Source organism: Mirounga angustirostris, unplaced genomic scaffold, assembly GCF_029215605.1.
Source record: "Mirounga angustirostris isolate CCGP_5_RB_7025 unplaced genomic scaffold, mMirAng1.0.hap1 SCAF_6, whole genome shotgun sequence".
Lineage (NCBI taxonomy): Eukaryota > Metazoa > Chordata > Mammalia > Carnivora > Phocidae > Mirounga > Mirounga angustirostris.
Window position 1 is genome coordinate 99,384,289 of NW_026991714.1, and position 13,955 is coordinate 99,398,243.

Consider the following 13,955-nt stretch of genomic DNA (forward strand, 5'->3'; position numbering starts at 1 on the left):
AGTCTGGTCAGGCATTTTGTAAAATGTCCCTCAGTTTGGATTTGTCTGGTGTGTTTTCATGATTAGACTGGGGCTACGGATGGGGGAGAATTTCACCAGGGGAACATGCCCTTCTTATAGCACCGCCTCAGAGGGTATGTGATATCAATATATCTTATCATTGGTGATGTCAACTTTGATTAACGTGGTTAAGGCAGTGGTGGCTAGGTTTCTATCAATGCTACGGTTTTCCCTTTCCCTAAGTAAGGCTTAAATCCAGCCCACACTCACCGAGAGGGGAGTTAAGCTAACCTTCCAGAGAGAGGAGGATCAAAGAATTTGTGGACATGTGTTAGAAGCACCATAGTAATTAATTAATAAGTATTTTGGGGGAGCTGCTTTGCAGCTACACAAATATTTTGTTTCTTCCTGTCGTCTTGCCCACTCATTTTAGCATCCATCAGTAGATCTTGCCTGTGAAATATTATTGTGATGTTCTAATAGTGGTTTCCTTTTTCCCTTAGTCCTCCCCCATTTATTAATTAGAATTCTTCTATAGGAAAGAGTTCTCTCTTTTCCACCATTTGTTTATTAAGTCACTTATTTATATCACGATAGCTTCATGGGGATTTGTTTTGTTGGTCAAATTGTTGCAGCTTCGGCCATTGGAAATTCCTTCAGTTTGGCTCTTCTGCCTTTTGACTTTTTTAAAAAAGCACCTCCTTATTTCTTGGCACCACAAGCTGCTTTAGGCTCATCTTATATTTACTCTGCCCCAGTCATAGAATTAGTCATTTAACCAAGGAGACTGGTTCCTTTTATTGGACAATGGTATTTAGAAACCAAGGTCTGAGCACAAAGTGTGCTTATTGCTACTGGGTGTCACTGCTTCTAGATCCTTTCAATGGACAGAGCTAGGAATGTATGTGTGTATATTAACCCGTGTATATACACATATCTATCTATCTATCTATCTATCTATCTATCTATCTATCTATCTATCATCTATCTTAAAATAAGTGTGCATTCATACCAATACCCAGCACAACAGGGTATATACGTTGAGTTTTGAATTTGGACAATTACACATACTTTTTTTGTTTCCAAAAGTTCAATCTGATTTATTTGCAAAGTCTTCACCCATCTTAAGGGTACCATTTGTTGAGTGTTAACAAATCTTTATACACCCATGTAACCACCACCACAGTCAAGATAGAGTCACTCCAAAAGGCTCCTTTAATGGCTTTTTCCAACACACCCCCATCCCATGCCCCGACAACCACTGACCTGCCTTCTGTCACTGTTGATTAGTCTTTTCTAGTGTTTCGCAAAAACAGGACTGGTACAGTATGTATTCTGTATCTCTCTTCTTTTGCGCACTATCAGTTTCCTAAGGGCCGCCTTACAAAGCACTACAGACTGGGTGGCTTAAAGTACCAGAAATTTATATTCTCACAGGTCAGGAGGCCAGAAGTCTGAAATGAAGATGTTGGCAGGGTTGGGTCCCTCCCGAGGCTCTGAGGGAGAATCTGTTCCCAGTCTCTCTCCTGGTACCAGTGGTTGCTGACAGTTTTTGGAGCTCCTTGGTTTATGGCAACTGTAACTGCTGCCTCCATCTTCATATGACCTTCGTCCTCGTGTCTTTGCATCTTTCTGCGTCTCTTCTCTGCTTATGAGGACACCAGTCATATTGGATTTAGGGCCCACCTTATTCCAGTATGACCTCATCTTAACTGGATTACATCTGCAAAGACCCCATTTCCAAATGAGGTCACACTCACAGGTCCCAGGGTAACGTTAGGGCTCCAACACATCTTTCTGGAGGAACAATTCAACACACAGCTCTCAGCGTAACAATCAGAAACTCATTCATGCCACTACATGTGTAAGTATTTTGCTCTTCTTATTGAGGCACTACTGTTTCCATCAGATACTTCCCATAGTATGGGTATACCACAATTTGTTTATCCATCCTCTTGCTGTGGACATCTGAGCTGTTTCCAGCTTGGAATTATTATGAATAAAGATGCCCTTAATGTTCACATGCAGATCATGACAGCTCAACTTTTTTGCACATATTTTGTTGGGTTGTTTGTCTTCTTATGAGTTTTGATAGTTCTTTATATATATATATATTCTTTATATATTCTGGATGCAAATTCTTTGTCAGATAGATGTATCGTAAATATTTTCTCCCAGTCTATGGCTTGACTTTTCATTTTCTCAATGGTGTCTTTCCAAAAGTAGAAAATTTCAATTTTAATTAAGTTCAAATTATGAATTTTTTTCTTTTATGGGTCATGCTTTTTGTGTCCTACTTCAAAGTCACAAGGACAGTCTCCTATATATTTGTGTAGAAGTTTTAGTTTTTATGTTCTGGTCTTTGCCCATTTTGAGTATTTGTATATGGTGTGAGGTAGAGGTTGAATTTTCTTTTTTATATATGGCTATCTAGTTCTACAACCATTGTTGAAAAGGCCATGATGCCTCTGAGGGCTTTAGAGGAGAATTAAGTACCTTAGTATCTTTGTCAAATCAATGTACTGCCATATATATGTGGATTTACTTCTGCAATCTCCATTCTGTACCACTGATCTATTTTTTTTATCCTTGAGCTGATATTACATAGTTTGATTACCATAGCTTAATAATAAGTCTGGATAACAGGTAGTGTACATTTCTAACTTTGCTTTTCGTTTCAATATTGTTTTGGCTATCCTAGGTTGTTTGCATTTCCATGTAAATTTTAGAATCAGCTTGTTAATTTCTACCAAAAAAAAAGCTTTGGGGGATTTTTATTAGATATGCATAAAATTTGTAAATCAATTGGTGATAATTGACATATTTACAATATTGAGTCTTCTGACCCATGAGCTTGATGTATTCACCATTTGTTTGGTAGTTTTCAGCATATAGGTCTTGGACATATTTCATGAAATGTATTTCTAAGCATTTTGGGATACTATTGTAAGAGGTATTTTTCCATTTCAATTTCTAGTTGTTCATTGTTAGTATATAGAATTATAATTGATTTTTATATATTGGCCTTATATTCTGTAACCTTGCTCACCTCACCTATCATTCTAGTAACCTCTTTATAGATTTTGTAAGATTTTCTTTTTATACAATTACATTGCTTAAAAATAAAGACAGTTGTACTTTTTTTAAAAGATTTATTTATATATTTAAGAGAGAGAGACAGCATGAGCAGGAGGAGGGGTAGAGGGGGACAAGCAGATTCCTGGCTGAGCACGGAGCCTGATGCAGGCCTTGATCTCACGACCATGAGATCATGACCTGAGCCAAAATCAAGAGTTGGGTGCTTAACCAACTGAGCCACCCCAGGTGCCCCTGTACTTCTTTTCCAATGTGGATGCTTTCATGTCTTCTTACAGCAGTAGCTAGGACCTAGAATAGCAATAATGTTTGGAAACATCTTTTTCAACAGAAGATGCTAGAACAATCGGGTAGCGGTATGAAAAACAAATAACTCCAGTGATTCCTAGCCCTGTGTGGGCTCTGGGAATTTTTCAGCTTGTAGCTCCCTGGTAATTGTTCTCTCAGATATTGTTCTTTGCTCACCTTTGAGTGTTTACTTCATGCTGCACAGATTGGGCATCAGCCGAAGATTCAAGGGGACTCCAGGCAGATTTTAGAAGCCCTTTCTCTGCATAACTCCCTCTCCTCTTGTATTCTGTCCTGCAAATTCTAGGCACCTTGGCCTCCCCAGACTCCTGTGTCTCTTCAACTCAGTGAGATTGCTGGCCACTGTTTGGGTTCCCTTATCCAGCTCTGCATTCCAGAAATTCCCTCCATGCAGAAAATTGGGGTAAGGTCTGATCTCATTTGTTTCTTTTCTCTCAGTCCTGAGTTGCCTATTGGCCAATGTCTGAAAACTGTTGTTTAGTTGTCTATCTTTGAGGATTCTAACCTTTGCAGTCCTCACTAAAGCTGTGGTCACTCATATCCTTGGGTGTTTGGTAATTTTTGATTGTAAGTTGACATTTTGGTAAACTTAATCTTTGGGTCTTGTGAGGGTTTACATTGGGAATGCATCCCCAGAGAGAATTTGTGCTTGGCTGGGAGCTGGAGGGGTACTTCTGACTAGGAATCCCTGTGAGCCCTTTTGAGGGCCCTGGATATAACATAGGAGTATCAGTTTCAGCTCCCTCAACCGGAAGGTGGCTGTCTTTGGTGTTGCCAGGAAACGTATTTACCCTCAGGTCAATATCACCTTCGGGTTTCAGCTTCTTGTGAGTTTTTTCCTCTTACGGACATTTCCCAAACATTCTGCAAGCTCAGAAACATGTTTAAAAATGTGTTTTGTAATTTATCCAGGATTGAGTTCTTTAGCGAGGAGGCCTTGCCAGGTGCCTAGTTTGCCATGATGTTGGAACCAGAAGTTTCCATCATTCACCCTCTATCCGTCCTTACGTCTGTCCTTCCATTGATCTTTCCTTCATCCCTTACTCATTCTCCACTGACCACAGTGCTGTTCCCAGCCCCCTGCAAGATGATTCACGGAAGACAGGGGAAGGTCCTTCCCTATCAGGAGTGACGTAGTTGAGAGAACACCTCTAACACATGGACCCCCTCATTAAAAATGTCCCTTCTTCACCTGCAAGCTCTTCCTTCCCGCATGGATTTACCCTGGCATTGCTGGACTGGGTTTCTAGTTGCTTCTAGTCAGGGTCAGGGGGAGGAGGGGGACATTCCCTGCTGGCTTCCCCTTGTGACCTGGACCTCAGTGGGCCCAGGCCCAAGTCTGTGCTCCCTCCAGGGACCCCACACCAAGGCTGAGGACAGCAGGCCCAGGGCCACTCTGGACCCATGGCCTCTGGCCTACCCTGTTCCTTTATGTGGTCACCAGTCCACCTGCTATGTCAGTTCCAATCCAGCCTTTCTTTCCTGAAACTCCAGAAGCTGATGGGCATGTGGAGAAAGGGGGGCAGAAGCAGGGATGGGGAGCATGAGGGTGGGAGACACACTGGAGGGTGTTTGGGTCTTGAGAACAACATTAGCAGGTGCAGCCTGGGCCAGCCCAGCCCATGGCAACATATGCTCACAGTCCTGGAACAAGCCTTGCTTGTTAAAAGAGAAAAACAAAACAGCCCATCTTTCTCCGCATAGAGTTAATGCATCTTTGAGGGTTGGGGCTCCTCACGGGCCTAGGCGGCTGCTGACACTAGCATGTTTGGTCAGGCTGGCTGCCAGGCCTCACCCTGTCTCGCAGCACTCCCGCCCCTCCGTCCCAGTGTCTGAAGCAGTAAATCACCCACACTCCCTCAAAGGAGAGGGCTCAGGATGTCCTGGGGCTGAGCAGAAAGACGGTTTCCTACACAAGCACCCTGCACTCCTTCCCACTGCAGACCAGCAGCCTCGGTGGCTGACAAGGATTTGGGGGAGAGGTGGGGTTCTGGGGATGGTAATGAATGAACGGGAAGACAAGTCAGCTGAAGTCTTCTCTGCCCAGAGGCCTGAGAAGGAAGGCGGGAGCAAAGTCCTTCGTCCTGTAAGCCAGCACTTTCTAAACTGCGGTGCACCTTCGGATCATCTGGAGCTCTTGCTCAGGTGCAGGCTCGGATGCAGGAGGGCTAGGGTGGGCTACATTTCTGGTAAGCTCCCAGGGGTTGCCCATGCTGCTGGTCCAGAGGTCATGAGTAGTGAGGCTGAAGAGTTTTGCCAGCCTACATGGGCTTTGCACTGTATTGGACCGTGGGTGGACATGCACCCTAGAATCACCCGGAAAAATCTGAAATACACCACCCCAGTCACCGAATCAGAATCTCTGTGCAGGGACTGGGGTCCTTGTGTGCTTTCTCTCTTAAAGCTCCCCAGGAGGTTTGAATGTGCAGCCAGGATTGAGAACCATTAAACTGGATTATGAAATATTAGCCCCCACCTTAAAATTCCAGGCCATGACCAACTAACTTGAACTCAGGGAGGAATGGCTGGAAACGGTTTACCATTGTCCTCTTCTCAGGAGCACCTTCATTTTCACGGGGGGCCTGTTTTGCCCCAGAGAAATGACAGTGGCAGACCTCCAGCAGGAGAATAAATGACCGGGTCATACTTTGCCCAAATGGCAGTGCTACATGATCTCATTCCAGCGATTTCATGCCTGGGACCTTTGCGTCTTGGCCCCGACCAGTAGACCTCCTGTTTTGGTCTGTCTGTTCAGCCCAGAATTCCCAGAGGTCCTGCGGCTTTCCACAGCTCGGGAGGGTTCTCTTCTCCTCTCTTCTTATCTGAGTGAAGGAGGCAGCTGGGAGGCCCCTCCCCACAGAAGGCTGTGCTCCCTCCAGTGACCCCACACCAAGGCTGAAGACAGTGGGAATGAGGTGCTAATGCTCCCAGTCTTGAGTAGATGGTTCCCCCAAGCACCTCACATCTGGTTTCCATTTCCCTCTGCAGCAGGCCCAACTGAAGCAGAGCCTTTCTCTTTGTATCTCTTGGAACATCAGGTCCAAAGGCCAGGCGGGTTCAGGCCACCCTGAACTAAATCCCCCAGAACCCTTCCTCAGACACCCTCGGTGGGTCCATGCCAGAGGGGAGGGCAAAGGGTGGAGCTGGCAGGAGTACTGGTTCCTTGGAGACTTAGGGAAGTGGGAAGGTTTGGGGCCATTTGAAAAGAGAAGGAAGGGCACGTGAACATCAGGGAAAAGGAGTGTATACTTTACCCAGGTTGTAAGACTGCCCACGAGGGGATCCAGAGCCAGCGTTCAAAAAGCTCAAGGCTCTTCCTCACCCTCATTGCTGCCATCAGGCTGGTGCGAGGGGGAGGCTGCCACAACTCTGGGGGCTTCTTGCTCTCGCCCAGGCCCTTGGGCACAGAGAGAGCAGGGCCACTTGGGATAGGGATGGGGACTCTTGGGATTGTAGTCTACTATAAGGAATATCAGTGTCATAAAGACAACAAACTTGTAATGCTCACTGACTAGAGGTCATGGAACCTCTTTGAGCCCCTTTCTTCTTCTGCAGAGTGAGGGTAATAAAGTAAAAACTGAATTGGGTAAATACAAGAAAAGCACCCAGCCTAGTATGTGGCCAACAGTTAATAAATGGTGACAAACACCTTTTATCCATCCATCCATCCATCCATCCACCCATCCACCCATCCATCCATCTACCCATCATCCATCCATCATCTGTCCATCCATCCATCCATCCATCCAACCATCCATCCAGTAGCTATGTATCTAACCTTTATGATGAAAGAGTCTGCTAGGTCTCACACCTGGAAAACTTGTTAGCTATGCTGATTCTGGACCCCCTCCCAGAGGTCCTAATTTACAGGTCTGTGGTGGGGCCCAGGAATCTGCATGTTCAACCAGCTTTCTGGGTGATGCTGATGTAGGTGGGCCTTGAACCCTCTCGGGAAACACAGGCTTGGTCCTCACCTCATTCTACTGAGGACGAAGCAGGCAGAGAGGGTGACTTCACCAGTTGTGTGACTTGGTGATCGAAACAGGACTCACCCCCTCACCCCCTCCTCTGTGAGTGTGGCATGTGGGGTGAATGTGACCAGGGGGCCCCGGGGGGGCAGTAGGCAGCCCGCCACGCTGCCCTCCCTATACCCCCTGTTCCCTGCCCACTGACACTGCTCTGACTCCCACACAGCCTGTCGGGGAGCAGGGATTTATTCCTTTGGGCCAGCTTTCCACCCTTTATTTCTGTGTTATTTATGTCCCCTGCCTTTTATCTCCTGCCTAGCCAGCCCGCAGGGCCCATTATGTCGCTCTGGATGTGGCCACATCAATCTCCAGCGCTGGGGGTCCGAGCCCCCAGCTCACCCTCCTCATCTATTTTCTGGGTCTCCTCGAGGCCCGGCCAGCAGATGTCCTGCTACATGGATGGCCCGGTTGGCGTTGTCCTCAGAGGGGACCATTGTGAGGGGGCTTGGGTCAGACGGGCCACAGGAAGCTTGTCTGGGGCCCAGGAGTGATGTGACAGGAGTCAGAGTTGCCGAGGGTGGGATGGGCCGGCTATGGGGACTTCCGAGTCCTAGTCTACACTCGGGGCTCCATGACACCTCGAGTGGCCTTAGACAAGGGACAGCACCTTTCCAGGCCTCAGTGTCTTCCTCTCTAACATGGGGGCAGGGCGGGCAGGACCGTCAGATTCCAGCTTCCGGGGCCCTGGGATGTGTGACGGCACTTCCCAAGCTGAGTTTTATAAATTCGCAAATGTTCATGAAAAGGTGTGTGTGGGGAGGTGAGGTTCCATAATCTGGGAAGTTCTGGGTTGAACAGAGGTGTAGAGAGTGGAACGGGGGCCTCAAAAAGATATGTCGGCGTCCTAATCCCTAGAACCTTGAGCGTGATCTTATTTGGGGAAAAGGCCTTTTCAGATGTAATTAAGGACTTGAGATGATATCACCCTGGACTAGGGTAGGCCCGAGGTCCAACGACATGTGACAGGCAGACACGCGGGGGAGAAGACCATAGGAGGAGGGGAGCCATGCAGCCTCTCACTAAGGAAGGCCTCGCAGCCACCAGAAACTTAAAGAGGCAAGAATTCTCCTCTAAAGCCTTCAGAGGGATCATGGCCTTGCCACACCTGGATTTGGGGTTTCTGGCCTCAAGAACTGTGAGACAATAAATGTATATTGTTTTAAGTCACCAAGCTTGTGGTATTGTGTTATGGCAGCCCCAGGGAACTAACGCAAGAGGAAAACAAATTTCTTTATCGCAGGACTTGTCAGGGCCTTTAGTAACTAGTGTGCATGAGGAAGTGCTGGGGATGCGGGTGGAAATGTAACCTGAAACACTCGACTGGGAATAGCTCTGAGGGCTTGTGTCTGACAGGGCACTTTGGGGAACACTGATTTATGACTTGGAGGGAAAGGTGAGGGAAGAAGGGGCAGGAGTAATCTGCCTGGTCTGACCTCTTCTGGATTTGCAGCAGGGTAGCAGGGTCAGGGGGCCCTGCCCAGGTTCCAGCTGTGAGGTGAGAGAGATTTCAGATCCCTGGCAAGGGCAGTCCCCACGCAGCTCGATCCCCTCCCGGAGGGGTTGGTGTGGGTGGGCTACAGGGGGCTACTGGAGGGGTTCCTCCTAGCAGCACACCGTTCCAGGCGGCAGACCAGGCCTAATGCCGATCGTGAAATCTCTCGCAGATGCCAAGGATGAGGGTGGTGGGGCTCCTGTACCCCAGATGCCTCTACTCTGAGGAGCTAAGCTTGTTTGGTAGCCCGGGAAGCTAAGGATTAGTAATAATTATTAGAATGATTCTATTCATTGACACTCAGTGGCAGACCTTGTGCTAAGTGCTCTGTGCATATTATTCAGCCTATTCCTCACCACAACCATATGAGCCCATTTTACAGTTGAGGAAATGGAGGCACAGAGAGATTGCGTAGCATCCTCCAAGTCACACCGCTCGTAAATGGGGGAGGGAGCCAGAATTCAAATCCAAGCTGTCTGACTGCTCTTCATGATGTTACACGACCTTCCCCATCAGGCAGAGACTCTGGGTGGATCACACTGGGTTTGGAGGAATGACTCTGGGAGGGAATGTTCATTCATTCATTCCTTTAATCACTCAGCATTATTGCCTGCCTGCCCCCTGCCTGTTGCCGTGCCAAGCTCTCAGGCCACAGCCTGAGCCTGGGAACTCCTGGCCCCAGGGAGCCCTTGAACAGCCTCGGGGAGGGGTAGGAGGGAGAGACGCCAGACACCGAACACCAGTGTCCCCTCTGCACTGGGGACAATGGCCATGGGGTGATGGGAGTCACAGAGCAAGGGACGATGCCCCAAGACTCAGTTTCTCTTTTGCTCACTGAGCTAGGTTTCCAGGGTGAAGAAGAATTAGGCCAAAGGAAGAGGAAGGAGGTCGAGGATTCAGACTGAAGGAAGAGCACGGGAGGGGGGCTGTGTCGCGGAGCGGGGGGCTGTGTTTGAGGAGCTGGGTCTGCCAAGGGGCTGGGGTGGGGGCGGCGTCAGCAGGGGAGGCGGGCAGTCCAGGAGTCTGAACTGAGACCCAGATGATACACCCCGTCTGCAGTCTCCAGTGTCACCCCCAGGCCTGAGTCTCTGCGCCAAGTAACAATAGCTCCATTTACTGACCCGACGGTGTGCCAGACATTTGGCTAAGCCCTCTCCATAAACGATCTCATTGAACCTTCCCTAAAGCTCCGTGAGGAGGAGCTACTACTCACTCCATCTAACACAAGAGAAATGGAGGCTCCCAGTGGCTGCGTTATTTGACTGCGCTGGGAGTTACACGTGGTCTGTTTGGCAAAGGCCTGGATTTAACCAGGGATGCCATTCAACGCAATATTGAATGCTTTGGGGTCTCTGGCCCATCAGTGAAGTGCCACTCAGGAGCCTGCTGGGGTCCGCCAGCTGAACACCCACCCTACTCATCACCAAAACAAGTACTTGGAATCATGCAGGGAAGAGACTAGGCACCAAAACATTTTCTGGCTCTTCCTTTCCTTGTCATTATTTTCATATCCCCGGGATTCTGGGGAAAGCAGGCCATTCTGTTCCATTTCACCCTGCATTCTCTTCCAGATTTTCTAAGCTCTTATTTACAGGTTATTGCGCTGCTCAAGAATCTTCCGGAGCTCCCCTGTCCCTGTAGGAAACACGCCACTTGCTCTCTGCTCAGCACAGCTCTCTAGGACCAATTCCAAGCTCCCTCTCCAGGTAGACCCCCCTCGCCCTGCTCAGGGAGGCCCTTCTCCACCAGGCTGCTTCCCCCCTGGGCCTCCCTCCGTGGCCTCCACCAGCCATTGTCCCTCCACAAATGCCTCCTCGCCCTGCCACCTCCACCAAGAAGCCTTCAGACTATTCTGGCCCTCGGGGGGCATCCACTTTTGAATGTCCTCCAACTACCCTCATTCTGTTCCCTCTTGTCCCCGTGTCAGGTGGCATCTGACCCAGGCATCTGCCTCCCAGCAGTGCAATCACAAAAGCCACGTCTTCATGTCGGCAGCTGTCGAGTTGCTCCCAAGTCACTATCTCCCAGACTCGGATGTGCTGACGATTCACCTGGGGATCTTGAAAAGCCAAGATCCGGATTCGTTAGGACGGTGGGCCTCGGCTCTGCCTTTCTGACCGCCTCGCAGGTGACCCTGATGCGGCTGGCTATGGGGCCCCTCTCGGAGCCGTGAGGGCTGAGGTATCTGTCAGAGCTTCTAGCCCCTGGTTCTCAACCACGGGAGCTTCTCACAGCGTCTGGGCCTGAGCCCCAGCCGAGACCGCCTTTTAAATGGCCGTGGGTGGGCCAGGCGCTGGTCTTTTTGAAATGTTCTTCGGGTGATTCCAATGGGCATCCGGGGCCAGCGCTGTGACCCAGGCTGTGTAGATTCAAAGCCCTTGGAGGACGGGGTCTGATTCTGGAGGCCAGAGCACCCTCTCATCTCGTGCTGGGTGCCTACTAACTGTCAGGGCACTTGGAGGGCATCAAGGGGGAGCACCCACACCTGATGGCCCAGCCCAGAGAGGGTTCTGAACCTACCAACACCACCCGCCCCCGGTGTGGGCAGAGCAGGACTCGGGAAGGCCTGGTTGACGGGAGGGGAGCCTGGAGCCGGGTGCCAGGAGCTCCCTCCTCCTGCAGCTGCCAGGTGGGGCCAGTGCACAACAAGGCCCCCCACCCCCACCCCTGCACCCAGGAAACAGGCCACAGTGTCCAGTCAGCAGGCACGTGGCGCCCTCTGCTGGGCATTAGAGCCACTTGTCCCCAGGGACTCCCAGGGTGAAGAGGGGCCCTGAGACCACTTCTCCTCACCCCTTGAAATGGGGCAAGATCAAGGCAGGGCCGGCTGTTCTGTGTCTCGTCTCGGTCTTCCGACTCCAGGATGGGGAATACTCGCTCATGCAGCCAAGTCGCGCTGAGGCCCTTCCTGCCACCCCACCTTTTCCTTCTCACGTCACTGGGCCACATGTTTAGAGGCAACAGGACTGAAAACATGCATTTTGCTGTGTGTCCCCAAGAGGGGCTCAGCCCTGAGCACCCATGGGTCCTTGTCTAGACACCCCTGTGGGGTCAGTGAGGGGTCAGTGTCAGGATCAGCTGTGATGGGAGTTAGCATTCAGTCTGGGGCCGGGGCTAGGGCCAGGGGTCAGCCTGTGGCTGGGGTCTGGGGTCATTCTTGCAGAGTCAGGGGTCAGCTGTGTCCAGGGTCGAGGCTCAGGAACCAGGGAAGCACCAGTGGCCAGGCCCATCTCGTTACAGGCTATGGCCACGTGTCTGCCCACGGTGATGGAGGTCGGTGTCTGGGAGACCCAGGCAGGAGAGGAAGATGGTGGAAAGAGAGGCAGCCCTGGTTTCCTCCAGCCCCCCAGGGATGGCTGCTCCTAGTCTTTGCTATTCTTGGGGGCCGAGAGTCCAGGCGTCCACGCACAATGCCTCAGCGGCCAGGCCCCTGGGCATGATCCATAGAGGGCCCAATGCTTTGGCTCTGTCTCAGGGGTCAATGCCTTGTTGTAACCACCACTGGCTTTGTCACAAACACATGCTTGAGACCAGGCCAAGGTGGGCGATACTGAGGGGAAGGGGTCTATCAAACATTATGTTTGGGTGGAGAGTACTGGATGCTGCTGTAGACCAGGGACATGGAAGCTGAGGTCTGAGGGTGGGCTTCACAGGTATTCTGGAGGCCAACACACCCACCTGGAATGCTGTGTGGATTTCTGCATGTGGGGCTTTCTGTGGTTTTCATCAGATTCTCAGAGGGCCATAACCAAAAACAAACAAACAAACAAACAAACAAAAAGCTAAGAATCCTTATCTAAGCCCATCCTTAGCTTTTTTTCAAAAACACCTTTGTTTATTATAGCTTTATTGAGCTATAACTGACAGGCAATGAACTACACACTATATATTTATAGTGTCCAATTTGATAAATTTTGATGTTTGTATATACTGTGAAACGATCACCACAATCAAGATGATGAACATAGCCACTGCCCTCAAAATTGATCTGCTTTCTGATCCTATAGATTTATTTGTATTTTCTAGAATCTTATATTAGTAGTAGAACCATACAGTATGTACTTTTCTTGTGGGGGGGTCCAGTTTCTTTCACTCAACCAGATTATTTTGATATTCATCCATGCTATAGTGTGTATCAATAGTTTATTACTTTTTATTGCTGAGTAGTATTCCATTGTGTGGATATACCACAATTTGTACATCCATTTATCTGTTGATAGACATTTGAGTTGTTCCTGATTTTTGGCTATTACAAATAAAGCTGCTATGAACATTCATGAATACATACCTGTGTGGACATATGCTTTTGCCTCTCTTGGGTAAATACCTCGCAGTGGAAAGAAACTGCCAAACTGTTTTCTAAAATTGTTGCACCATTTTGCATTCCTATCAGCAGTGGATGAGCATTCCAGTTGCTCCACATCCTGGACAACATTTGGTGTGGTTAGTCTTTTGAAATCATTTTTAGCCATCAGAGTGGGTGAGTATGGTATCTCATTGTGCTTTTTTTTTCACTTCCCTAATGACTAATGATGTTGAGCATTTATTCATGTGCTTCTTTGTTATCCAAATCATTGGTGAAGTGTCTGTTCAAATCTTTTGCCATTATACACAAACAATAATCATGGAACACTACATCAAAAACTAATGATGTACTGTATGGTGACTAACATAACATAATAAAAAAAAGAAAGCAAAAAAAATTAAAAATTGGGTTGTATGTTGTCTTCTTATTGAATTATCAGAGTTCTTTGTGCAGTCTAGATACCAGGTCTTTGTTGGATAAATGTGTTGAAAATGGTTTTCCCAGTGTGTGACTTACCTTTTCATTTTTATAACCACATCTTTTGAAGAGCAAACATTTATAATTTTGATGAAGCTCAATTTATTTATTTTTTCTTTTATAGCTTGTACTTTTTGTATCCTATTTATGAAGTCTTTGATAAACCTGAAGTCACTAGGGTTTCTCCTGTGTTTTTTTTCTAGAAGTTTTATAAGTTTAGCTCCTACATTTAGCTTTATGATCCTTT

The 13,955-nt window shown here is 48.4% G+C and overlaps 1 protein-coding gene across 1 annotated transcript in view; it reads left to right on the top strand.

Annotated features, from left to right (window-relative positions):
• The window catches only part of FAM241B (family with sequence similarity 241 member B), a 63,828-nt gene extending 50,279 nt beyond the window's left edge, over positions 1-13,549 (top strand). The window contains exons 4-5 of the mRNA XM_064594742.1: positions 3,692-3,808; positions 10,853-13,549. Coding sequence (XP_064450812.1) covers positions 3,692-3,808; positions 10,853-11,042 — 307 coding nt within the window. The 3' untranslated portion in view covers positions 11,043-13,549. The remainder of the gene's footprint in view (positions 1-3,691; positions 3,809-10,852) is intronic.
• Positions 13,550-13,955: the final 406 nt, after the last annotated feature.